Source organism: Lithobates pipiens, unplaced genomic scaffold, assembly GCF_037356315.1.
Source record: "Lithobates pipiens isolate NorthernLeopardFrog02 unplaced genomic scaffold, aLitPip1_a1.2 Scaffold_22, whole genome shotgun sequence".
Taxonomy (NCBI): Eukaryota; Metazoa; Chordata; class Amphibia; order Anura; family Ranidae; genus Lithobates; species Lithobates pipiens.
The window spans coordinates 46,448,939-46,474,418 of record NW_027507784.1 but is presented as its reverse complement, the minus strand read 5'-3'; the positions used below and the strand labels follow the sequence as shown (position 1 = coordinate 46,474,418).

At 42.8% G+C, this 25,480-nt stretch overlaps 1 protein-coding gene across 9 annotated transcripts in view; it reads right to left on the bottom strand.

The window, feature by feature from the left end:
- Positions 1-912: 912 nt before the first annotated feature.
- LOC143923729 (uncharacterized) overlaps positions 913-25,480 on the bottom strand; it is a 179,262-nt gene continuing 154,694 nt past the window's right edge. For 4 of the 9 annotated variants that reach the window (XM_077447542.1, XM_077447546.1, XM_077447545.1 and 1 more), the window contains 8 exons: positions 22,762-23,106; positions 20,864-21,151; positions 19,247-19,594; positions 15,386-15,673; positions 11,452-11,799; positions 8,478-8,765; positions 4,189-4,536; positions 913-2,007 (listed from right to left, as the gene is read on the bottom strand). In XM_077447542.1, the coding sequence (XP_077303668.1) occupies positions 1,931-2,007; positions 4,189-4,536; positions 8,478-8,765; positions 11,452-11,799; positions 15,386-15,673; positions 19,247-19,594; positions 20,864-21,151; positions 22,762-23,106 (2,330 nt within the window). In that variant the 3' untranslated portion in view covers positions 913-1,930. The remainder of the gene's footprint in view (positions 2,008-4,188; positions 4,537-8,477; positions 8,766-11,451; positions 11,800-15,385; positions 15,674-19,246; positions 19,595-20,863; positions 21,152-22,761; positions 23,107-25,480) is intronic. The other 5 variants (XM_077447544.1, XM_077447543.1, XM_077447550.1 and 2 more) reach the window with 5 other exon arrangements.

Sequence of the window (25,480 nt, the reverse complement as noted above, 5' to 3'; positions counted from 1 at the left end):
GATCACTCTTTGCACTTTCAGCGATTGTATTGGGAGCGCCCTTCATCACATCATCATTCCTCATTCCTTTTTCACTCATTTCAGGTGCAGCAGCCCTTCTCTTTTTAGTTTCACTATCGGCGCCAGTATCCATTAATATATTATTCATTGCACAGAGATTGTTGGGTATTTTCATCAATTTGTCAAATTGCACAATTTATAACAAGAGTCTTGGGTCTTAGAATTCACAGAAGAGGTATGGAGCTAATACAGTAATTGTATCTGTAATACTGTCAGGCAGGCAATAACCTAATTTCTTCTCCCACTCCCACAATATAATAAAGGATTCATAATCGTAGTTCATTCTACAATAGTTTATATAGTCTAGAAAGTAAGCATGCAGAATTGTGTCTATCAAGACACCTAACTTTGAATGTGGAGAGAGAATCTGGGGAGCGTATTCTCTTACTGGAGTTATTAAACTTCTTATGCCGCGTACACACGATCGAATTGTCTGGCAAACAATCCGGCAAACAATCCACTGGACTTTCTAATGAACGGACTTGGCCACACACGGACACTCCTAAAGTCCGACGATTTCGAATGCGATGACATACAGCACGTACGACGGGACTAGAAAAAGGAAGTTCAATAGCCAGTAGCCAATAGCTTCCTTCTCGTACTTGCTTCAGAGCATGAGTCGTTCTTAGTCCGCCGGACTAGCACACTAACGAACGGGTTGTCCGCTGAAAGCCAGGTCTGGTGGACAAATTTTGAGTCAAAACTACTTTCTAAATCCGCTGGACTTTACGATGAAAAAGTCCGCTGGAGCCCACACACGATCGAATTGTCCAGCGTAATGCGGTCCGGCGGACTAAGTCCGGTGGACAATTCGATCGTGTGTACGCGGCATTACTGGAACAAATGCTTGAATTACTTTTGTAAGAAATTTTATTTAGTTTAAGGATTTGGTTGCATTTCACACAGACATGGCATTAAGTATACATTCATTATCCAGCAGATAAATGTAAATCACAAAGTGAAAAAAAAAAAAAATCACTCCTAATGTTAGAAGAAATGTGGGTTTGGGCTGGAAAGTAACACATTTTGTCTCAACTATCAACATCTTCTATTTCTGTTGCTTACCCAACTTCCCTCATTTCCAAAGATGAATTCTTTGCTAGAAATCTGATCGATTCAATCCAAAGCATTACAAATAAACTCACTGATCTTTTAATACCTACAGTATAATCATAATGTACATTATTATGTATTGTATGTTATATGTTTACTTTATTATGACTCAGTTGTATAATTTTAACATTCAATATTCATTTTTGTCACGTAATAATATGTTATATAATAATTATATGTAATAATGCTATATAAAATGTGTAATAGACTATAAAAGTAAATTTTTTTATCATATTGGTAGACCACTTAAGCTTGAGTTATCAGTTGCAAAGTGCACTCTGAACTGATAATTCAGTACCTGGTGGATGAAATCGTATTGGAACGTGTCAGCAGCTTACATATCTGTAGAGCTAAAGCACAGTGGTGCAAATTACCTCTATTGATGTCAGTGCAATTTTACTACTACTACTATCCTTTGGTTTACCTGTACCAGAGGCATGCATCAAACGCTTACAGGTAGCTTATTGCTCAGTGTGTGCACTTTGCAAACACATTCTAGAATACTGAGTATTGCCTACATAGTAAAAAAAACAAAACATGTCCTTCCTTGTTTTGTTAAACCTACGGCAATGTTTAGTGTCTTTAAAATGTAGAACTCCAATGAGAGGTGTGAGATCAATCCTGATTTCCTCATAGACTGTCAAATGTGGTGCGAGGTCTGTGCTTTAAGATAACTGTAGTCCAGGGTATTATCTCATGGCTGGTACTTTCTCATAGAAGAACTGGAAGGAATATTTATTATGAAATGTGGTTCTTCTTACATCCCAGTGCCGCCATCTTGGCAGTTCACTTCTTCTCGATCTGACGTTTCTTGCTGGTTCATCATTTCGGGTTCTGTGATGGACAAAAAATAGTTGTAGAGAACAATGAAAACAAATGATAAGGGAGCTGCTTAGTGTTATCTGGATTCAGCAACCATAAGCTCTTTGCAAATAAATGTTGATATTAATGCAGATCTGTGGGTGGGGAGAATGTAAATAAAGGTAATTATTACCCTCCTCTAACTTTCCCCTAAAGAAAACGTCTTAGTTTGTGATCATTTTATTCTTGTTCCGTTATTTTTGGACATACTAGTAGATGTACTGTAAATATAAGTCTTGGTCATCGGCCCCCGTCTGGGTGCTGTGCCCAGGGAGGGATAGGTGCAGCACCCTGCAGCCTGCTACAATCTTTGGCTGCTGTTGGATAGGGCAAAACATTGTACCAAGTAGTACCCACATTTAGGGCCCTATACATTTAGGGATGAATATGCAGATCTTCTGTGTTCCGGGCCTTACATCCCTGAACTCATAGGGCCCTTAAAGCGGGTACAACTTGGTACGGTGTTCAGCCCTATCCAGCTGCAGCCTGCCAAAGACTTTACAAGCAGGGCTGAACCTGCCCCTCTGGGCATACTAAAACATCAGGGGACATGCACAGCTGCTAGACAGCCCCGTTTACAGGGGGCCAAAGGAGGATGTATTTATTATTATTATACTTCATTATACACAATTTAAATATGTATTTAATGTTTTAAAATTATTTATTTCTTAAAGCCAAACTTCAGCCAGCAACCCCCTCCCCCTCCCAATCTTCTCTCTTTTGGGGCTTCAAAGTGGGAGGGTCATTTTTAATATATCCACTTTACTACCAGAGGATGTGGACCTTACCATTGGCTGTCTGTTGGGGGGCTCCTGACAAGTCCTGAAAACTCCAGCGGTGTTATAATGGTTTCATGGGAAGGGACAGAGACAAGTCTGGTCAGCAGCAGGCCCAGGCTACAACGCTGGATCACTAGCAGAACAGATGCTGAGAAGGGTCACATGACGGGAAGCTCATTTAATCAAAAGGAATATGTATTAAAATATCCCTCTGACAGAAGCTGGTTACGATCTTCTGTTTACATCACGTGTTCAGCTGTCATTGGCTGAGAGCTGATCAGGTGGTAAAGGGCCGGGATCTATGTCTCATAGACTCTGTGATCACAGAGCGGGCCGCACATGCATGTGAGGACATCCATGGACGCCCTCCCAGCATTTGCAATTAAGGCCCGCGCTGTATCCATCTTTTGGCGCCATGTAGTTAAATTAAAAAAGTAAACATTTGTTAAAATTAAATAAATACCCCCCCCCCCCCCAAAAAAAGGAATTGTACCCTTGTCCCCCTGCACATACAAGCAATTTCACACATGCATGTAGGTCCGGTGCAGTGATTGCACCACACATGTGATGTATTGCCGTGAATAATTCTAGGACATAATTCATGACTTTCTCTAAACTGATAACATGCAGAGGCTTTTACAGTGTCATATAGTTACATAGTTAGTAAGGTTCAATAAAGACACCAGACCATCCAGTTCAACCTGAGTGTCTACAATTGTCCCTATCCCTGTACATTGCACACTCATATCAGTCCCTACCCTCAAGTTCCCCATTCATATACTAGGGCCAGTTTTTTGGACAGAAGCCAATTAACCTACCTGCATGTCTTTGGATTGTGGGAGGAAACCCACGCAGGCACAGGGAGAACATGCAAACTCCAGGCAGGTAGTGCCATGGTTGGGATTCAAACCAGCGACCCTTTTTTACTGCTAGGTGTTAATGCTAACCACTACACCACTGTGCCGTGTCAACTACAGACAATTTTAGGCACTGTAGTTTCTCACCATTTCACGGAAGTGCACAGTTTTTTCTTGACATGGGATCTATTTACTCAATGCAACTCCATCTTTTACCTAAAAATTGGGTATTGTATTGTGTTTGTGTGCATTAAAATTTATTTAAGTATATATTTTTTCTTGAAACGTTGAATTAGATTAAAACCTGCACAAATGTGTTGTGACATAAAAAAATTGCAACAACCATCATTTTCTTTTCCAGGGCTTCTGCTTTCAGAAAATATATATAATGTTTGGGGGTTCTACATAATTTTCTAGCAGAAAATGCAGATTTCAGCATGTGTGTAAAAAAAAAAAAACTGCCCTGGTAGGCAAGCAGTGAACCTAATAGTTGTTGGTTGTCAGTGTGGAGAACTTGCCCGTAATGTGTAGGGGTCCTATTCTTCTCTCTATGGGCTGCTCCAGACTTGGATGCCGCACTCTGCACATGAACTCTGACCCCTGGTCTTCTGGCAGTGTCGGGGTGAACAGCAGACTGGCTGTACAGCTGTATGTGTTATCTGACTGTCTCTGGTGTTCACTGATTTCACTCTTGTATTTATTGATATCAACAGCAACAAATCCGTCCGTCCCCATCTTCTTCTTAGACCATTCCACAGTTGGACCCTCAGGGAAATATCCAGAGATTTTCACTTGTAGTGTGGACTTTGTTTTGTGTTTTATGTTGGACAAATTTATATCTCCTATCTGTGGAAGCCAAGGAAGATCTGGAAGGTAATCACAATTATTAGTCCAATAACACAAACATTATAACAGACATGTAATTATGTACATCTCAAGTAATGTATGCTATCAGAGAAATGATCTGGTTGTCTGGTAGGTGCTTCTTCTATTAACCTCTCAGAACGAGAAATGAAATGCTGCTTATATCTGTAAAAAGGTGGGGGAGGGGGGAGGGCTTATCCCAAACCATTTTTAGGTTAGATCATTTTGCTATGTCTCAGATTTCACTATATGCAAAAGACACACCACTCCTAAAACTCAATTTGCATCTAGAATATGGAAACTTGCTGACTTGAGTAGATTCACAGGCAGTTTAACTCATGGGGAAGGCTCAGAAGTAAAATAAGAAGTAAAATTTATTGCAGATGGGCACATACAGATAATGTTAATTGAGCTCATTTTGAAGGTCAAAAGCAAATGTTCACCGTTTATAAAAAAAAAAAAGAAAAAAGACAAGTGTTCTTGAAATTTTCTTTATTCTATGTGGGTGATAACTGTAGTAATCTAGAGTGACCCATAGTGCTGGGAGTAGTTAGTGTGGGGCTGTACTAAGAGAAGAAGAGGGATACACAGGGACATACAAAATGTCCCAGCTATACAACGTTCCAGCTTTAGTAAATAAACCCCATTGTGTACTTAAAAGCGGGGTATGCCTGTAATGAGATGGAGCTTTATTGGTCTAGCCCAGTGATGGCGAACCTATGGCACGCGTGCCACAGCTGGCACACAGAGCCATCTCTGTGGGCACGCGAGAGGGTCCTGGATTACGGTGGGGAGAACATGGCAGAAAGCTAACTAACATGGCAGGAAATTAACTGCACGAATGAGTGGGCGGCTCCGCAGCCTCCGCGCGGAAGGCTACAGACCTGAGAGCACGCGAGGGAGAGAAGCAAGCAGCGGCGAGGTGTGGGAAACTGTCTGCATGAGTGAGTGGGCAGCCCCACATTCTCCGCATGGTAGGCTACAGCGTGCCTGACAGCACGCACGGGAGGGAGAGAAGAGCTTCACTGCTTCATTGTATGGCTGAAGAGGGGCGCAGCATCCCTGGCGCCTTCCGGAGCTTGGACTCCTCAAACCTCCTTCAACAGTGAGGCCCGGAGAACAGACTGACCATGGGCCCAGAAGACAAGGACAGGAGAGAGGCGCAGGCTGTGAGGGAGCCGCTGGATGGAACAGGGATGGAGACAGGTACCGGGCACAATTATACACTGAATACCTGCAGACAAAGACTGGGGCAGGGAGGCAGAGCAGGGATTGCAGATAAGGACAGAGCTAGAGGTCTCCCTTTCTCTCAGCTCTCCTCTTTTTCAGCCCCCGTGTCCCCCTCTTTCTGTTCACCCTCTCTCTGTCCCCCTCTCTCTCTCTATCTCTCTCTGTCCCCCCTCTCTCTCTCTGTTCCACCCTCTCTCTCTCTCCGTTCCACCCCCTCTCTCTCTCTCTCTCTCTCTGTTCCACCCTCTCTCTCTCTCTCTGCCCCCCCTCTCTCTCTCTGTCCCCCCTCTCTCTCTCTCTCTGTTCCACCCTCTCTCTCTCTCCGTTCCACCCCCTCTCTCTCTCTCTCTCTGTTCCACCCTCTCTCTCTCTGTCCCCCCTCTCTCTCTCTCTCTGTTCCACCCTCTTACTCTCTCTCTGTTCCACCCTCTCTCTCTCTGTCCCCCCTCTCTCTCTCTCTCTCTGTCCCCCCTCTCTCTCTCTCTCTCTGTCCCCCCTCTCTATCTCTGTGCCCTCCTCTTTATCTCTGTCCCATATCTCTCTCTCTCTCTCTGTCCCATCTCTCTCTCTCTGCCCCCTCTCTCTCTCTCTGCCCCCTCTCTCTCTCAGCATCTCTCACACTCCTCCCCCTCTGTGTCCCCCCTCTTTCTGCCCCCCGTGTGTCCCCCCTCTCTGTGTGCATCACCTATCTCTATCTATCTGTCCCCCCTCACTCTCTGTCACCCTTCTCTCTCTCTGTCCTCTCTCTCTTTCACTGTGCCCTCCCCTTTATCTCTGTCCCATATCTCTCACACCCTTCCCCCTCTGTCCCCCCTCTCCCTCTCTGTCCCCCCTCCCCCTCTCTGTTCTCCCTCCCCCTCTCTGCCCCCGTGTGTCCCCCCTCTGTGTGTGTCCCCTATCTCTATCTATCTGTCCCCCCCTCACTCTCTGTCACCTTTATCTCTCTATGTGTCCTCTCTCTCTCACAGCCCCCTTTCTCTCTTTCTCACAAACCCCTATCTCACAACCCCCTCTCTCTCTTACACACAACCCTCTCTCTCTCTTACACACACCCCCATCTCTCTCACACACCCCCATCTCTCTCACACACCCCCTCTCTTTTGCTCAGCACCCCTCTCTCACGAATTGCCGTGTTGGCACTTTACAACACAAAACCAACTTATTTATTTCAGTTTGGGCACTCAGACTCAAAAAGGTTCGCCATCACTGGTCTAGCCTGTTACACACATTGAACAGAGCCAGAAAACACTAAGGCCGTGTACACACGCGGGGACTGTTCGCTCAACTTTGTCCGTCAAACAGTTTCAGCAAACAGTCCGCTCAAAATTAGCATGGACGGACATGGCCACACACGACGAACGAACAGTTTGCTGAAACCGTGCGCGATGACGTGAACGGCACGTACGACGGGACGGAAAATACAACGTCCTATACACTGCATTACAACTTTCAGCGTGTAAATCCTTTCTGAGCATGCGCGGAACTTAGTTTGACGAACAAGCCTACACACGAGGGGACTGTTCGCTGAAACCAAGTTTCAGCGGACAGTTTTTCGGAAATTCCGAAAAACCTTGTTCAGCAAACTGTTCGCTGAAACTGTCCGCTGAAAGCCCACACACGAGCGGACTGTCCGCCGAAACACTGTTCAGCGGACAAAGTTGGGCGAACAGTCCCCGCGTGTGTACGCGGCCTAAGGGGCTGATTTATCAAAACTGAAGAGTAAAACATCTGGAGCAACTCTGTATAGAAACCAATCAGCTTCCAGGTTTTTTGTCACAGCTTAATTCGTCAAGCTGAAGTTAGAAGCTGATTGGCTACCATGCAGAGCTGCACCGATTTTGAACTCTCCAGTTTTAGTAAATCAACCCCTAGGAATCACCTACAAAATCCTGGACTGATGAGCACCTATAACACTGGGGACCTCTGATGAGTGTTAGAATGTTATGTAGGGAGTGACATGTGTTACCATACAGTGATCTGACATGACAGATGGCACAGGTGACGTGTTCCATGTTCTGACACAATGCCATGTACCAGCAATGCTGACAGAGTGATGTGTAGTGCCAGTGCCGGCTTCTTGTCTCATTACTAGCGTTGTCACTGCTGTGTTTAGACACAGAGAGGAGCTTCGTATAGTTTACATCTTTTCCACAATTCCACTAATAGGCAGGTAGTGGGATCTTTGCTGTATATCGCTTCTACTTAGAAGAGAGAGCCTGTATATGGGGGTCAATGGAGGCTCCTTCATTACTCTGGAGGGCCAATGAGAGCCCAGATTCTGAGCCCGATTAAAGTCCATTTCATCCTAAGTTGAAAATAATATGGAAGTGCAGCACGATGGTTCAAAGGTTAGCACTTCTGCCAGGAAGCATTGTAGTCCTTGGTTCAGGTCCTGGCCAGGTTTCCTCCCTCACAACAAAGATGTGCAAGTGGGGTAATGGGCTCCTGTCTAAAGTTTACCTTAATGTGATATTCTACAGAGGGCACCCAAGATGGCTCCCCCAACAGCAGATAACGTGCTTTGAGTCCCCAAGAAGAATAGTGATGTAGAAGTAAAATTATTTCCAATACAAACACATTTTCTGATGAAGTTATCAACTGGTATTATATAACTGAACAGGGATAGTAGAAAACCTATTTCAGGTGAACCCAGTTTCCATTATTAGAAAGTTATCAGTGACAATTGATATAATCTGCTGTAGTCATGTATTACCTGATCTCTTTAGTACGATCCTCTGAGGTTGTCTCACTGATTGATGCTCCCAGGTCACATAGACAGGAAAGCAGAGAGATCGGGGCAATGTGCACACACTGGTAACATCAAATGTTTCACCATCCGCAGACTGTGCTGGTTTGCCATCAGACTTTAGCTTAGTTTGTTGTTCTGTGCTCCAAGTGATGGTAATATCAGAAGGGTAGAATCTCTTCAGAGTCAGAGTACATGTCACCTCTCCTGATTTACTGAGGGAGAATGTCACAGGTTCTATCTCCTGTGGAGCCACTAGACATAAATACAAATCAGATTACACACAATTTTTTTTATCAAATACAATACCACAGTGTGTATTTAATTGTTTTTACACCTCTGAAATGAATAATGAACAAAGCATTCTGTCCTTTACCCAAAGCACCGAGTATGATTTCTATCTCCTCTCTCATCCCTTTGCTATATGCATTGTCACTTCTGACAGTCTATGCCGCCAACAGGCAACCCTGGAAATGGCCCGCCCGCCCCAGCAGGTGATTAACAGCCTCAGATGTGCACTTTTGAGACTGTGTAGAGGGGTGTGTCCGTTCCCTCCGCTCAGGCTTCAGATTACACTGAACTCTGCTTTATGCCCCTTTCACACTACTGTGACTTCAAAGTCACGTGATTTTGCTGCGATTTTACTGCAATTTCACAGCCGTGATTTTGCCACGATTTCAGGGAGACTCGAGGTCTATGAACCTGAACTCACATCAAAGTCGGACCAAAGTAGTGCAGGGACTACTTTGAAGTCGGCAAGACTTGAAGTCGTACGAATATGAATGGTAGTCATTGGAAATCGTGGGAAACTATTTGTCAGGCTACTCTGCATTCCCAAATCGTGGGACAAGTCGTACAAGTGTGAAAGGGCCCTTATGCTGTGCAGTGTGCGACATCAGATCCCTGACTCCTGCTTTCTGCAGCTGGGAAAAAGTTGTGAAAGATGAGAGAGAGCGGCAGATAAACAGGTACAACTTATGTAGGAGGATTTTTTTAACCTCTGTTTATCACCTGAGGCCAGTCACTTCACTGGGTATATGTAAGAGTTTACAAACACCAAGGTAACTACTTGCTGACCTGCAGCCGTCATAATACGGCAGCAGGTTGGCTCCCCTGCGCAAAGCGGCATAGCTGGACACTTTAAGACCCCTTTCACACTGGGGCGTTTTTAGGGCGTTTTTCAGGTGCTTTAGCGTTAAAAAAAGCGCCTGTAAAGCGCATGAAAGAAGCTGCAAATGCAATCCCAATGTAAAAGCCCGAGTGCTTTCACACCGAGATCCCTTTCACCACTGGAGCGTTTTTCAGGCGTTTTAGCGTTAAAAAAAGCGCCTGAAAGAAGCTACAACTGCAATCCCAATGTAAAAGCCCGAGTGCTTTCACACTGAGGCGCTGCGCTGGCAGGGCGTCAAAAAAAGTTCTGCAAGCAGCTTCTTTGCAGCGCTTTTGGAGCGGTGAATACAACGCTCCTAAAGCGCCCCTTCCCATTGAAATCAATGGGAAGTGCCTGTAAAATGCCTGAAAAAACGCTATTGGCAGCAGCATTTTGTGGGCGCTTTTAACCCTTTATTTGGCCACTAGCAGGGGTTAAAAGCGCCCCAATAACGCTCGAAAAACGCTGGTAAAGCGCTGCTAGTTTAAGCGGCGCTTTACGAGCGTTTTTTGGGCGCTGACATTGTGAAAGGGCTCTTAAAGCACTTGGGCTTTCACATTGGGACTGCAGATGAGGCTTCTTTCAAGCGCTTTACAGGCGCTTTTTTTAATGCTAAAGCGCCTGAAAAACGCCTGAAAAACGCCCCAGTGTGAAAGGGGTCTTAGGGGTAAAGGGGCCGCCGCGTGATGTAGAAGCTGATGCACATGCCTGGCGGCCACGATGCTTCCTGGGCATCCTGGGCACTCCTGGGAGAGGCAGAAAGAAGATCTGGCAATATAAACAGATAGATATCCGTTCTGTCAAGAGAGAGGAGACAGATCTATTGCTCCTGTTGGTTAAGAACAATGATCGGTCTCCTCCTCCTGGCAGGAATCACTCCCTAGGACACACATTTAACCCCTTGATCGCCCCCCTAGTGTTAATTCCTTCCCTGCCAATGTCATTTATACAGTAATCAGTGGCTATTTTTAGCTCTGATCGCTGTATAAATGTCAGTGGTCCCAAAAAAGTGTCCAACTCTGTCCACCGCAATGTTGCAGTCCCGCTAAAATCGCAGATCGCTGCCATTACTAGTAAATAAAAAAAATGAATAATAAAAATGCCATAACGCTATCCCCTATTTTGTAGACGCTATAACTTTTGTGCAAAGCAATCAATATATACGCTTAGTGCGATTTTGTGTAACAAAAATATATAGAAGAATACATATCGGCCTAAACTGAGGAAGAAATTATTATTTTTTATTTATATTTTGGATATTTATTATAGCAGAAAGTAAAAGATATTGTGTTTTTTTTTTCAAAATTGTCGCATTTTTTGTTTATAGCGCAAAAAATAAAAACTGCAGAGGTGATGAAATACCACCAAAAAAAGCTATATTTGTGGGAAAAAAGGACGTCAGTTTTATTTGGGTACAAATGTCGCACGACCGCGCAATTGTTAGTAAAATCGACGCAGTGCCGAATCACAAAAAATAGCCTGGCCAGGAAGTGGGTAAATCCTTCCGGGGCTGAAGTGGTTAAAGTGATATGTAAAGTGCTGTGCAACTGTTGGAGCTACATAAATCCTGTATAGTAATAATAATGTTTAATATATATAACAGTTTTTTCCCAATTTCCAGGATTCACGTTTCCATTTAACCTCAAAAATGAACAGCTGCAGACTACATTATTAGGATACTTTCTCTTACTGTCACTGGAAATGCTTTTTTGAATTTTATGTGAACGTGTCTCTTCCATCAATATACTGTAACATCCTAATAGTTGTTGGTTGTCAGTGTAGAGAACTTACCTGTAATTTGTAGGGGTCCTATTCTTCTCTGTATGGGCTGCTCCAGACTTGGATGCTGCACTCTGCACATGAACTCTGACCTCTGATCTTCTGGCAGTGTCGGGGTGAACAGCAGACTGGCTGTACAGCTGTATGTGTTATCTGACTGTCTCTGGTGTTCACTGATTTCACTCTTGTATTTATTGATATCAACAGCAACAAATTTGTCTGTCTTCATCTCCTTCTTATTCCATTCCACAGTCAGATCCTCAGGGAAATATCCAGAAATGTTCACTTGTATTTTGGACTCAGTGTTGAGTTTTAGGTCAGATGAATTTAGTTCTGAAATCTGGGGACGCCAAGGAAGATCTGGAAGGTAATCAAAATTATTAGTCCAAATAAAATAAATATTATAATAACAGAAACAAGGACGTGTAATTATGTACATTTCAAGTAATGTATGCTGTCAGAGATATTATCTGTTTGTCGGGTAGATGCTTCTCCTAATAACCCCTCAGAATGAGAAACTAAATGCTGCCTATATGTGTAAGAAGGTGGGGGAGGGGTATCCTAAACCCTTTTTTTTTAGGCTGATTATTTTGCTATGTCTCAAATTTCACTATATGCAAAAGACACACCCCTCCCGAGACCCAGTTTCCATCTAGAATATGGCAGCTTGCTGACTTGAGTAGATTCACAGGCAGATTAACTCATTGGGAAGGCTCAGAAGTGGAATCCAGTGTTAGTTTATTGAAGCTGGGCACATACAGAGGAAGTCAATATGGTCTATTGTGAAGGCCAAAAGACAAATGGTTACCGTTTAAAAAAAAACAACACCAGTGTTTTGAAATTTTCTTTATTCTATATGGGTGAGAACGGTGCTACTTTAGACCCATAGTGCTGGGAGTGGCTAACATACGGCTGTACTAAGAGAAGAAGAGGGATACACAGGGACATACAAAAACAAATAAAGCAGGACAAACACAATAGGGGTTGATTTACTTAAACTGAAGAGTGCAAAATCTGGGGCAACTGTGCATAGTAGCCAATCAGCTTCTAACTTCAGCTTGTTCAATAAGCTTTGACAAAAAAAGCTGATTGGTTTCTATACAGAGCTGCACCAGATTTTGTACTCTCCAGTTTTAGGCCAGGTTCACACAGCTGCGGCTACGAGAACCGGATGTGATTCGCACCGCACTGCAGTGCAAATCACATCCGATCTCTGTGCGGTGCGAGTTCAGCCATACAGATAGTGTGGCTGAATTCGCATCGCACCCGCCCCAAACTCACACAGGACCCTTTTTTTGGTCCGCAGCAGAATCGGATCGCATGGATGTTCACACCATGCGATCCGATTCCTGTCCGAGTTTGCAGATCGCACTGCGATATGCGAACTGATCTGGGGGTGTCATTAACGTTTCACTGACACTCCCAGCAGTTCGCATAGGGCAGTGTGAACTGCCGCTGGGAGGCATGCGATGCGGGAATCCAGCCGCGGATTCGCAGCGTTCCCGCATCGCTGCAATGTGAACATAGCCTTAAGGTCCTTTCACACGGGCGGATCAGTGCTGATCTGCCCCGTGGATATCCGCTGGCTCGGCAGGGATCGCCGGAGCGATCTCCGCTGAGCAGGAAGATGACAGGTCTGTCTCTGCACACTGCAGTGCCCGTCGTCACACTATCCGATCCGATGACGGATGGAAAAATAGGTTTTTCCTCCTTCACACTTTTTCGGATTGGAGCTGCTCGGATGTCAGCGGACATGTCACTGCTGACATCTGATGCTCCATCTGTTCTGGTCCGCCTGAAAAACTGACAGGAGGACCTGAACAGATCATCCGTGTGAAAGGGGCCTTAGTAAATCAACTCTAGTGAGTTCCTGTATAGTAAATGTCCCAGCTATAATGAGATGAAGCTTTAGTGGTCTAGCCTGTTACACACATTGAACCAGAAAACACTAAGGTGCTGATTTACTAAAACTGAAGGATACAAAATCTGGTGCAGCTCTGCATAGAAACCAATCAGAATCCATGTTTTACGTCAAAGTTTAATTCAACAAGCTGAAGTTAGAAGCTGATTGGCTACCATGCACAGCTGCACCAGATTTTGAACTCTACAGTTTTAGTAAATCAACCCCTAAGATTCACCTACAAAATCCTGGACTGATGAGCACCTATAACACTGGGGACCTCTGATGATTGTTAGAATATGTTATGTAGGGAGTGACATGTGTTACCATACAGTGATCTGACATGACAGATGGCACAGGTGACGTGTTCCATGTTCTGACACAATGCCATGTACCAGCAATGCTGACAGAGTGATGTGTAGTGACAGTGCCGGCTTCTTGTCTCATTACTAGCGTTGTCACTGCTGTGTTTAGACACTGAGAGGAGCTTCGTATAGTTTACATCTTTTCCACAATTCCGCTAATAGGCAGGTCGTGTGATCTTTGCTGTATATCACTTCTACTTATGAGAAGAGAGAGCCTGTATATGGGGGTCAATGGAGGCTGCTTCATTACCCTGGAGGGCCAATGAGAGTCCCGAATTCTGAGCCCGATTCCCATCAGGAACACCATCTGTATGGAGTTTTAAAGTCCATTTCACTCTATGTTGAAAATAATATGGAAGTGCAGCACAATGGTTCAAAGGTTAGCACTTCTGCCAGGAAGCATTGGAGTCCTTGGTTCAGGTCCTGGCCAGGTTTCCTCCCTCACAACAAAGATGTGCAAGTGGGGTAATGGGCTCCTGTCTAAAATTTACCTTTAGACCCCTTTCACACCACACGGCCCTTTGCATCGGCGGTAAAACGCCGCTATTTTTAGCAACGTTTTACCGCCGGATTTGCGGCGCATTTCGGCCAATAGCGGGGCGCTTTTACCCCTGCTAGCGGCCGCGAAAGGGTTAAAACCACCGGCAATATGCCGCAATAGCGGCGTTTTGCCAGCAGCATTACAGCGCTGCCCCATTGATTTCAATGGGGAGCAGCGGTGGAGGAGCGGTAAACACACCGCTCCTTCACTGCTCCAAAGAAGCTGCTGGCAGGACTTTTTTCTGACGTCCTGCCAGCGCACCGCTGTAGTGTGAAAGCCCTCGGGGGTTTCACACTACACACTATGGTGCAGCTTCTTTAGGGCGGATTGCAGGCGCTATTTCTAACGCTATAGCGCCTGCAAAACGCCCTGGTGTGAAAGGGGTCTAAAGGGGTTGTAAAGGTAAATAATTTTTCACCTTAATGCATTCTATGCATTAAGGGGAAAAAACATCTGACAGTGGCCGCGGCCCCAGCCCCCCGTTTTTCTTACCTGACCCCTCGAACGTCCCATGCTTGCCTCCAACATCCTCTTCGCCGCTCAGCCTGGCTGCCGATTGGCTAGAGTGGATGGATTGAAAGCAGCGCAACCATTGGCTCGTGCTGCTGTCAATCACATCCAATGACGCTGTGCGCCAGGGGCGGGTTCCGAGTGATACAGTGAGCATCTGTAGCCGCCGGCTGTATCATGGGAGCGCGCCCGCATGTGCTTCTCACCATGCGAGGGAACTCACACAAACGTGAGAAGTACTTGCTGGGGGAAGCCGAGACACCCGCCGAGGGACCCCTGAAACCAGGTTCGGGGCCACTCTGTGCAAAACGAGCTGCACAGTGGAGGTAAGTATAACATGTTATTTAAAAAATAAAAATAATTAACTTTACAACTCCTTTAATATGATATTCTACAGAGGGCACCCAAGATGGCTCCCCCAACAACAGATAATGTGCTTTGAGTCCCCAAGAAGAATAGTGATGTAGAAGTAAAATTATTTCCAATACAAACACATTTTCTGATGAAGTTATCAACTGGTATTATAGAACCGAACAGGGATAGTAGAAAACCTATTTCAGGTGAACCCAGTTTCCATTATTAGAAAGTTATCAGTAACAATTGATATAATCTGCTGTATTCATGTATTACCTGATCTCCTTAGTACGGTCCTCTGAGGTTGTCTCACTGATTGATGCTCCCAGGTCACATAGACAGGAAAGCTGGGAGATCGGGGCAATGTGCACACACTGGTAACATCAAATGTTTCTCCATCCGCAGGCTTTGCTGGTTTGCCATCAGACTTTAGCTTAGCTTGTTGTTCTGTGTGCCAAGTGATGGTAATATCAGAAGGGTAGAATCTCTTCAGAGTCAGAGTACATCTCACCTCTCCTGATTTACTGAGGGAGAATCTCACAGGTTCTATCTCCTGTGGAGCCACTAGACATAAAGAAAAATCAGATTACACTCAATTTTATTATCAAATACAATACCACAGTGTGTATTTAATTGTTTTTACACCTCTGAAATGAATAATGAACAAAGCATTTTGTCCTCTATCCAAAGCACCGAGTATGATTTATATCTTTATTCCCATTCCTTTGCTATATGCACAAGTCACTTCTGACAGTCTGTGCCAACACCAGGCAATTCTGGAAGATAACCGCCAGCACAAGCAGGTGATTGACAGCCTTAGCTGTGCATGTTTGAAACTGTGTAGTTTGGGTGTGTCCATTCCCTCCACTCAGGTCTCAGATTACACTCAACTCTGTTCTATCCTGTGCAGTGTGACATCAGATTCCTGCCTTCTGCCGCTGAGAAATTCTGTGTAAAATGAGAGGGGGCTGCAGATAAACAGATACAACTTATATAGGAGGATTTGTTTCATCTCTGTGTATCACCTGAGCCTATTCACCTCAAGGGGTACATTTAAGTGTTTGTGAACACTAAGTTAAAGTTATATGTAAAGCATTGCGCAACTGTTTGCTCTATATAAATCCTGTATATCGTTTTTCCCCAAAAACAAGACCGGGTCTTCGTTCCGCTGATAGAGGACTACATTCCTATAAGTGTAATCTTATCTTTTAATACATTTTATGTATCAACGTACTACACTATGGAAGCCTTTTTTGTTTTATGTCTCTGAGTACCCCAAGCAAACAGTAGGAGTTCCAGACTGTCCATAAGGGTTGAGGGAGACCTTACTTCTCTAGGCTGGGCAAGACTGCTGCGGCGGTCATCGCTTTTTGTTAAGCAGGCAATTCATAGACTTTGGGTGGTGATTTAGATACACTTTGTTTGCTTTGAAGACTTTTGTCACGATTATTTTTCTACAAATTGATTCTTATGGACACCATCTTTTAAGGATCTATGGACTTCTTTCTTTGATGGGACCTTGCTTTAGCTTTTCTTTTTTGTCACTTTTTTCTTTCTTCATGTTGGTATTTCTTTTCTTTAATTATATATATTCACATTTATATATTTATGAGTTTTTAATTAGCGCTGCATATTTTTGCTATTGCTATTAACCAGGATAACTAATACCTACAGTGCCTTGCGAAAGTATTCGGCCCCCTTGAACTTTTCAACCTTTTGCCACATTTCAGGCTTCAAACATAAAGATATACAATTTTAATTTTTTGTGAAGAATCACCAACAAGTGGGACACAATTGTGAAGTGGAACGAAATCTATTGGATTTTTGAAACTTTTTTAACTAATAAAAAAATGAAAAGTGGGGCGTGCTAAATTATTCGGCCCCCTTGCATTAATACTTTGTAGAGCCACCTTTTGCTGCGATTACAGCTGCAAGTCGCTTGGGGTATGTCTCTATCAGTTTTGCACATCGAGAGACTGAAATTCTTGCCCATTCTTCCTTGCAAAACAGCTCGAGCTCAGTGAGGTTGGATGGAGAGCGTTTGTGAACAGCAGTTTTCAGCTCTTTCCACAGATTCTCGATTGGATTCAGGTCTGGACTTTGACTTGGCCATTCTAACACCTGGATACATTTATTTGTGAACCATTCCTTTGTAGATTTTGCTGTATGTTTGGGATCATTGTCTTGTTGGAAGATAAATCTCCATCCCAGTTTCAGGTCTTTTGCAGACTCCAACAGGTTTTCATCCAGAATGGTCCTGTATTTGGCTGCATCCATCTTCCCCTCAATTTTCACCATCTTCCCTGTCCCTGCTGAAGAAAAGCAGGCCCAAAACATGATGCTGCCACCACCATGTTTCACAGTGGGGATGGTGTGTTGAGGGTGATGAGCTGTGTTGCTTTTACGCCAAACATATCATTTTGCATTGTGGGCAAAAAGTTGGATTTTGGTTTCATCTGACCAGAGCACCTTCTTCCACATGTTTGGTGTGTCTCCCAGGTGGCTTGTGGCAAACTTTAGACGAGACTTTTTATGGATATCATTGAGAAATGGCTTTCTTCTTGCCACTCTTCCATAAAGGCCAGATTTGTGCAGTGTACGACTGATTGTTGTCCTATGGACAGACTCTCCCTCCTCAGCTGTAGTTCTCTGCAGTTCATCCAGAGTGATCATGGGCCTTCATGATGCTCTCTGCGCTTTCAACAGAACCCTGAGACTATCACAGAGCAGGTGCATTTATACAGAGACTTGATTACACACAGGGGGATTCTATTTATCACCATCAGTCATTTAGGACAACATTGGATCATTCAGAGATCCTCGCTGAACTTCTGGAGTGAGTTTGCTGCACTGAAAGTAAAGGGGCCGAATAATTTTGCACGCATCACTTTTCAGTTTTTTATTTGCTAAAAAAGTTTCAAAAATCCAATAGATTTCTTTCCACTTCACAATTGTGTTCCACTTGTTGGTGATTCTTCACAAAAAATTAAAATTTTATATCTTTATGTTTGAAGCCTGAAATGTGGCAAAAGGTTGAAAAGTTCAAGGGGGCCGAATACTTTCGCAAGGCACTGTAACTTAACTAAATTTAAAAGCAACCCTGTCTAAACACCAGGGTGCTACATCAGTAAAAATGTGCTTTGTCAGTACAGTAAGGGCCGGTTCACACTGCGACGCGAGGCGAGGCGACACGGCTCGCCTCGCCTCGCTCCCGCAAGTCGCCCCCATTCTGTACAATGGAACCGTTCTGAGAGGAGCGACTCGAGTCGCTCCGACTCAGAAAAAAGGTTCCTGTACTACTTTGGGGCGACTTCGGGGGCGACTTGCATTGACTTCTATACAGAAGTCCTCTGCAAGTCGCCGCTGAGGTCCGTGCAGGTCGCGGCGAGGCAAGTCGGAGACGCCTCACCGCGCATCGCTGTGTGAACCGGCCCTAAATGTTTCATGTTTTGACAGTAAAAAAAAGTTGTGGAATGTTGGTAACCCTGATTAGGACAGACAATATTCAAATCTACATACATCTGATAATGAAGATCTGCCTGCACAGTAGAGACAGGGTTAAATTATAGCAAAAACAGCTGTCCACACCCCTCATAAACAAAGATAATTAGTAGGATTTTACAGTGTTGGAGGGTCCATAATAGAGCATCAAAAAAAAGGTTCACTGCCATTTTTAAATATTTGCTATGCTATGTGAAAACATGTAACCATTATAAAGTAGGTGCTATCCCAATCTGTCTGAAAATTTTTAAATATGCTTTAAGTTCAAATTTATGTGGAATCAAACATAGATTGTAAACGTTCCGGAATATTCCAAGGATTCAGGTAGCCAGTAATATGTTTTAAAAAAAATGACAGCTGCAAGCTAAAGATCATTTCTGTTGTCACTGGAAATGTTTTCTGAATTCTGTGTGACGTTTACTATTCCATAATATAACATCCTATATTGGTGACATGACAATTTCCAGGAATCACGTTACCATTTAACCTCAAAATGAACAGCTGCAGACTACATTATTAGGATACTTTCTCTTACTGTCACTGGAAATGCTTTTTTTAATTTTATGTGAACGTGTCTCTTCCATCAATATACTGTAACATCCTAATAGTTGTTGGTTGTCAGTGTAGAGAACTTACCCGTAATTTGTAGGGGTCCTATTCTTCTCTCTATGGGCTGCTCCAGACTTGGATGCTGCACTGTGCAGATGAACTCTGACCCCTGATCTTCTGGCAGTGTCGGGGTGAACAGCAGACTGGCTGTACAGCTGTATGTGTTATCTGATTGTCTCTGGTGTTCACTGATTTCACTCTTGTATTTATTGTTATCAACAGCAACAAGTCTGTCTGTCCTCATCTCCTTCTTATTCCATTCCACAGTCAGATCCTCAGGGAAATATCCAGAAATGTTCACTTGTATTTTGGACTCAGTGTTGAGTTTTAGGTCAGATGAATTTAGTTCTGAAATCTGGGGATGCCAAGGAAGATCTGGAAGGTAATCAAAACTATTAGTCCAAATAAAATAAACATTATAACAGAAACAAAGACGTGTAATTATGTACATTTCAAGTAATGTATGCTGTCAGAGATATTATCTGTTTGTCGGGTAGATGCTTCTCCTAATAACCCCTCAGAATGAGAAACTAAATGCTGCCTATATGTGTAAGAAGGTGGGGGAGGGGGTATTCCAAACCCCTTTTAGGCTGATTATTTTGCTATGTCTCAAATTTCACTATATGCAAAAGACACACCCCTCCCGAGACTCAGTTTCCATCTAGAATATGGCAACTTGCTGACTCGAGTAGATTCACAGGCAGATTAAATCATTTGGAAGGCTCAGAAGTGGAATCCAGTGTTAGTTTATTGCAGCTGGGCACATACAGAGGAAGTCAATCTGGTCTATTGTGAAGGCCAAAAGACAAATGGTTACCGTTTAAAAAAAAAACAAAAAAAAAACACACAAGTGTTTTGAAATTTTCTTTATTCTATAACATAACAGATGGCACAGGTGACGTGTTCCATGTTCTGACACAATGCCATGTACCAGCAATGCTGACAGAGTGATGTGTAGTGACAGTGCCGGCTTCTTGTTTCATTACTAGTGTTGTCACTGCTGTGTTTAGACACTGAGAGGAGCTTCGTATAGTTTACATCTTTTCCACAATTCCGCTAATAGGCAGGTCGTGGGATCTTTGCTGTATATCGCTTCTACTTATACGAAGAGAGAGCCTGTATATGGGGGCCAATGGAGGCTGCTTCATTACTCTGGAGGGCCAATGAGAGCCTGAATTCTGAGCCCGGTTCCCATCAGGAACACCATCTTCATGGAGTTTTAAAGTCCATTTCACTCTATGTTGAAAATAATATGGAAGTGCAGCACAATGGTTCAAAGGTTAGCACTTCTGCCAGGAAGCATTGGAGTCCTTGGTTCAGGTCCTGGCCAGGTTTCCTCCCTCACAACAAAGATGTGCAAGTGGGGTAATGGGCTCCTGTCTAAAATTTACCTTAATGTGATATTCTACAGAGGGCACCCAAGATGGCTCCCCCAACAGCAGATAAAGTGCTTTGAGTCCCCAAGAAGAATAGTGATGTAGAAGTAAAATTATTTCTAATACAAACACATTTTCTGGTGAAGTTATCAACTGGTATTATATAACTGAACAGGGATAGTAGAAAACCTATTTCAGGTGAACCCAGTTTCCATTATTAGAAAGTTATCAGTAACAATTTATACAATCTGCTGTATTCATGTATTACCTGATCTCCTTAGTACAGTCCTCTGAGGTTCTCTCACTGATTGATGCTCCCAGGTCACATAGACAGGAAAGCTGAGAGATCGGGGCAATGTGCACACACTTGTAACATCAAATGTTTCACCATCCGCAGACTGTGCTGGTTTGCCATCAGACTTTAGCTTAGTTTGTTGTTCTGTGTGCCAAGTGATGGTAATATCAGAAGGGTAGAATCTCTTCAGAGTCAGAGTACATCTCACCTCTCCTGATTTACTGAGGGAGAATCTCACAGGTTCTATCTCCTGTGGAGCCACTAGACATAAATACAAATCAGATTACACTCAATTTTATTATCAATTACAATACCACAGTGTGTATTTAATTGTTTTTACACCTCTGAAATTAATAATGGACAAAGCATTCTGTACTCTATCCAAAGCACCTAGTATGATTTATATATTTAATCCCATTCCTTTGCTATATGCATGAGTCACTTCTGACAGTCTGTGCCAACACCAGACAAATCTGGAAGATGACCCCCAGCACACAGCAGGTGATTGACAGCCTTAGCTTTGCATGTTTGAGACTGTGTAGATTGGGTGTGTCCATTCCCTCCACTCAGGTCTCAGATTACACTCAACTCTGCTCTATGCTGTGCAGTGTGACATCAGATTCCTGCCTTCTGCAGCTGAGAAATTCAATGTAAAATGAAAGAGGGCTGCAGTTAGACACAACTCATATAGGAGGATTTGTTTCATCTCTGTGTATCACCTGAGGCTATTTACCTCAGGGGGTATATTTAAGGGTTTGTGAACACTAAGCTAAAGTTATATCTAAAGCATTGCACAATTGTTGGCGCTATATAAATCCTGTATATTGTGTTTCCCCAAAAACAAGACCAGGTCTTATATTAATTTTGGCAATTTGAAGACTTTTGTCACGATTATTTTTCTACAAATTGATTCTTATGGACACCATCTTTTAAGGATCTATGGACTTTTTTCTTTCCTTGCTTTAGCTTTTCTTTTTTGTCACTTTTTTATTTTTTCATTTTGGTATTTCTTTTCTTTTTTATATATATATTCACATTTATATATCTATGAGTTTTTAATTAGCGCTGCATCTTTTTGATATTGCAATTAACCAGGATAACTACTACCTAACTAAACTAAATTTAAAAGCAACTCTGTCTAAACACCAGGGTGCTACATCAGTAAAATGTGTCAATACAGTAAATGTTTCATGTTTTTGACAGTAAAAAAAGTTGTGGAGTGTTGGTAACCCTAATTAAGACAGACAGTGTTCATATCTACTTAGGTCTGATAATGAAGATCTGCCTGCACAGTAGAGACAGGGTTAAATTATAGCAAACACAGCTGTCCAGACCCCTCATAAACAAAGATAATTAGTAGGATTTTACAGTGCTAGAGGGTCCAGAATAAAGCATCAAAAAAAGGTTCACTGCCATTTTTTAATATTTGCTTTGCTATGTGAAAACATGTAACCATTATAAAGTAGCCCAATTTGTCTGAAATTTTTAAAATATGCTATAAGTTCAAATTTATGTGGAATCAAACATAGATTGTAAATGTTCCGGAATATTCCAAGCATTCAGGTAGCCAGTAATATGTTTAAAAAAAATGACAGCTGCAAGCTAAGGATCATTTCTGTTGTCACTGGAAATGTCTGAATTCTGTGTGACGTTTACTATTCCATAATATAACATCCTATATTGGTGACATGACAATTTCCAGGATTCACGTTACCATTTAACCTCAAAAATAACAGCTGCAGACTACATTATTAGGATACTTTCTCTTACTGTCACTGGAAATGCTTTTTTGAATTTTATGTGAACGTGTCTCTTCCATCAATATACTGTAACATCCTAATAGTTGTGGGTTGTCAGTGTAGAGAACTTACCCGTAATTTGTAGGGGTCCTATTCTTCTCTCTATGGGCTGCTCCAGACTTGGATGCTGCACTCTGCAGATGAACTCTGACCTCTGATCTTCTGGCAGTGTCGGGGTGAACAGCAGACTGGCTGTACAGCTGTATGTGTTATCTGATTGTCTCTGGTGTCCACTGATTTCACTCTTGTATTTATTGATATCAACAGCAACAAATCTGTCCGTCCCCATCTTCTTATACCATTCCACAGTCAGATCCTCAGGGAAATATCCAGAGATTTTCGCTTGTATTTTGGACTCAGTGTTGAGTTTGAGGTCAGGTGAGTTTAGTTCTTCAATCTGTGGATGCCAAGGAAGATCTGGAGGGAATCACAATTATTAGTCCATGTGAACCAAATATTATATCAGACACAAGGACTTGTAGTCAAGTACCTTTCGAATAATTTAAATATGAAAATGATCCTATAATGATTTTAAATCTATCATTGTTAGAAGTTTTTGCGGTAATTAATATTTTAAGTAATAAGGGTTTCTGAAAATATATGTAAGTTATATGTTTGGTGGTGAGTGATGGTTTCTGAAGGTCACACTACAGCAGATCATATAGAGAGGAGTGGTTTTGCTGAGTAGGTATTTATATTTTGAGTTACTAGTCAGGACAATGGGTGGAGTTATGCTACTTATCTATAGACTGAACCATATTGGGTATATATGCAAATGTGGGAGTTATTAGGATTTGCTGACATAACATCTTGAAACAGTATAAGAATGGGGTAGGATTATGGGAAGAGCAGGAATGGTGGGATGAGAAAGGATTCTACACTTTGGAGAATGTAGATCAGAAAACCTATTCCTCCTTCTGAAGCCATCACCATGCCATATGTTACCAGATGTCAATCTTGTCTTTGCTTGTCTTTCTGAATAATAAACGAACTATTGGATGAACGAAGGATTCTTCAATTTCTACTCCTGAAAGTACGTTTGAAATGCCTTGGAAGGAAGACAGACTATACTGATTCACATATTACAAAAAGACTTTGCTATTCATTAAGAAACGCCCCTGTGAGTGAGTATGTAGAGCTTCTTGTACACTACTTTACATTTTACTTCTCTACACTCACTTTTTAACAATCATACAATCCCCTTTGTTAAGAACATGTGCCCTACTGTGTTTTATAAAAAAAATGCTGATTTCTACTTTAAGAGCACCTCCCAGTGCTCACGTGACTGCTCGACTCTCTCCTCTCCTGGGCTGATAACTACAGCAGGAGGGGCCGATAACTCCCGCTGATGACAGCCGGGAGGAGGGAGGCGAGCTGTCACGTGAGCACCGGGAGGTGCTCTAAAATAGGGTAGAAATCAGCATTTAAAAAAAAAAAGAACATGCAGTGGGGCACATGTCCCTATTTAACAGAGGCGATTGTAAGATCATATTATATTTTTTTAGCAGCAGGAAGGGGCGGGGAGCAGATCGGCACTGACACAGCTGACAGGCAGGGAGGTGGGGGGGGGGAGGAGAGAAAGACAGAGGAGAGCTGCTGCTGGAGGAGGCACATAAACTGACCACGGTGTCAGGGCTCAGCAGCCATGATAAACTATAGTCAGTTTACAGCAGGGAGGGCAGAACCAGGCAGGATCAGCCAGGTATTTTATATGATACAGAGGGACAAATTACATAGCCCAAGCAATGTGCTATATAACATGCTTTAACCACTTAGCCCCAGACCAATTGTCAGCCTAAGGACCAGAGGTCTTTTTACAAATTCGCACTGCACTGCTTTAACTGGTAATTGCACGGTCATACAATGTTGTACCCAAACAAAATTTGCGTCCTTTTCTTCCCACAAATAGAGCTTTCCTTTGATGGTATTTGATTGCCTCTGCGATATTTATTTTTTACGATATAAAAGGAAAAAGACTGAAAAATTAAAAAAAAAGATATTTTCTACTCTTTGTTATAAGAAAAATCGAATAAACTAAATTTTAGTCATACATTTAGGCCAAAATGTATTCAGCCACATGTCTTTAGTAAAAAAAATGTCAATAAGCGTATATTTATTGGTTTGCGCAAAAGTTATAGCGTCTACAAACTAGAGTACATTTTCTGGAATTTACACAGCTTTTAATTTATAAATGCCTATCTCATTTCTTGAGGTGCTAAAATGGCAGGGCAGTACAACCCCCCCCCCCCCCCAATGAGCCCATTTTGGAAAGTAGACACTCCAAGAAAGTTGCTGAGGGGCATGTTGAGCCCATTGAATATTTTTTTTTGTCCCAAGTGATTGAATAACGACACAAAAAAAAAGTTTACAAAAAGTTGTCACTAAATTATATATTGCTCACACATGCCATAGTTATATGTGGAATTGCACCCCAAAATATATTCTGCTGCTTCTCCTGAGTATGGGGATACCACATATGTGGGACTTTTTGGGAGTCTAGCCGCGTACGGCACCCCGAAAACCAATCACTGCCTTCAGGATTTTTAAGGGTGCAAATTTTTGATTTCACTCCTCACTACCTATCATAGCTTTGAAGGCCATAAAATGCCAAAATAGCACAAAACCCCCCAAATGACCCCATTTTGGAAAGTAGACACCCCAAGCTATTTACTGAGAGGCATGTTGAGTCCATGAAATATTTAATATTTTGCCATAAGTTGCAGCAATATTACAATTATTTTTTTTTGCACAAAGTTGTCACTAAATGATATATTGCTCACACATGCTATGG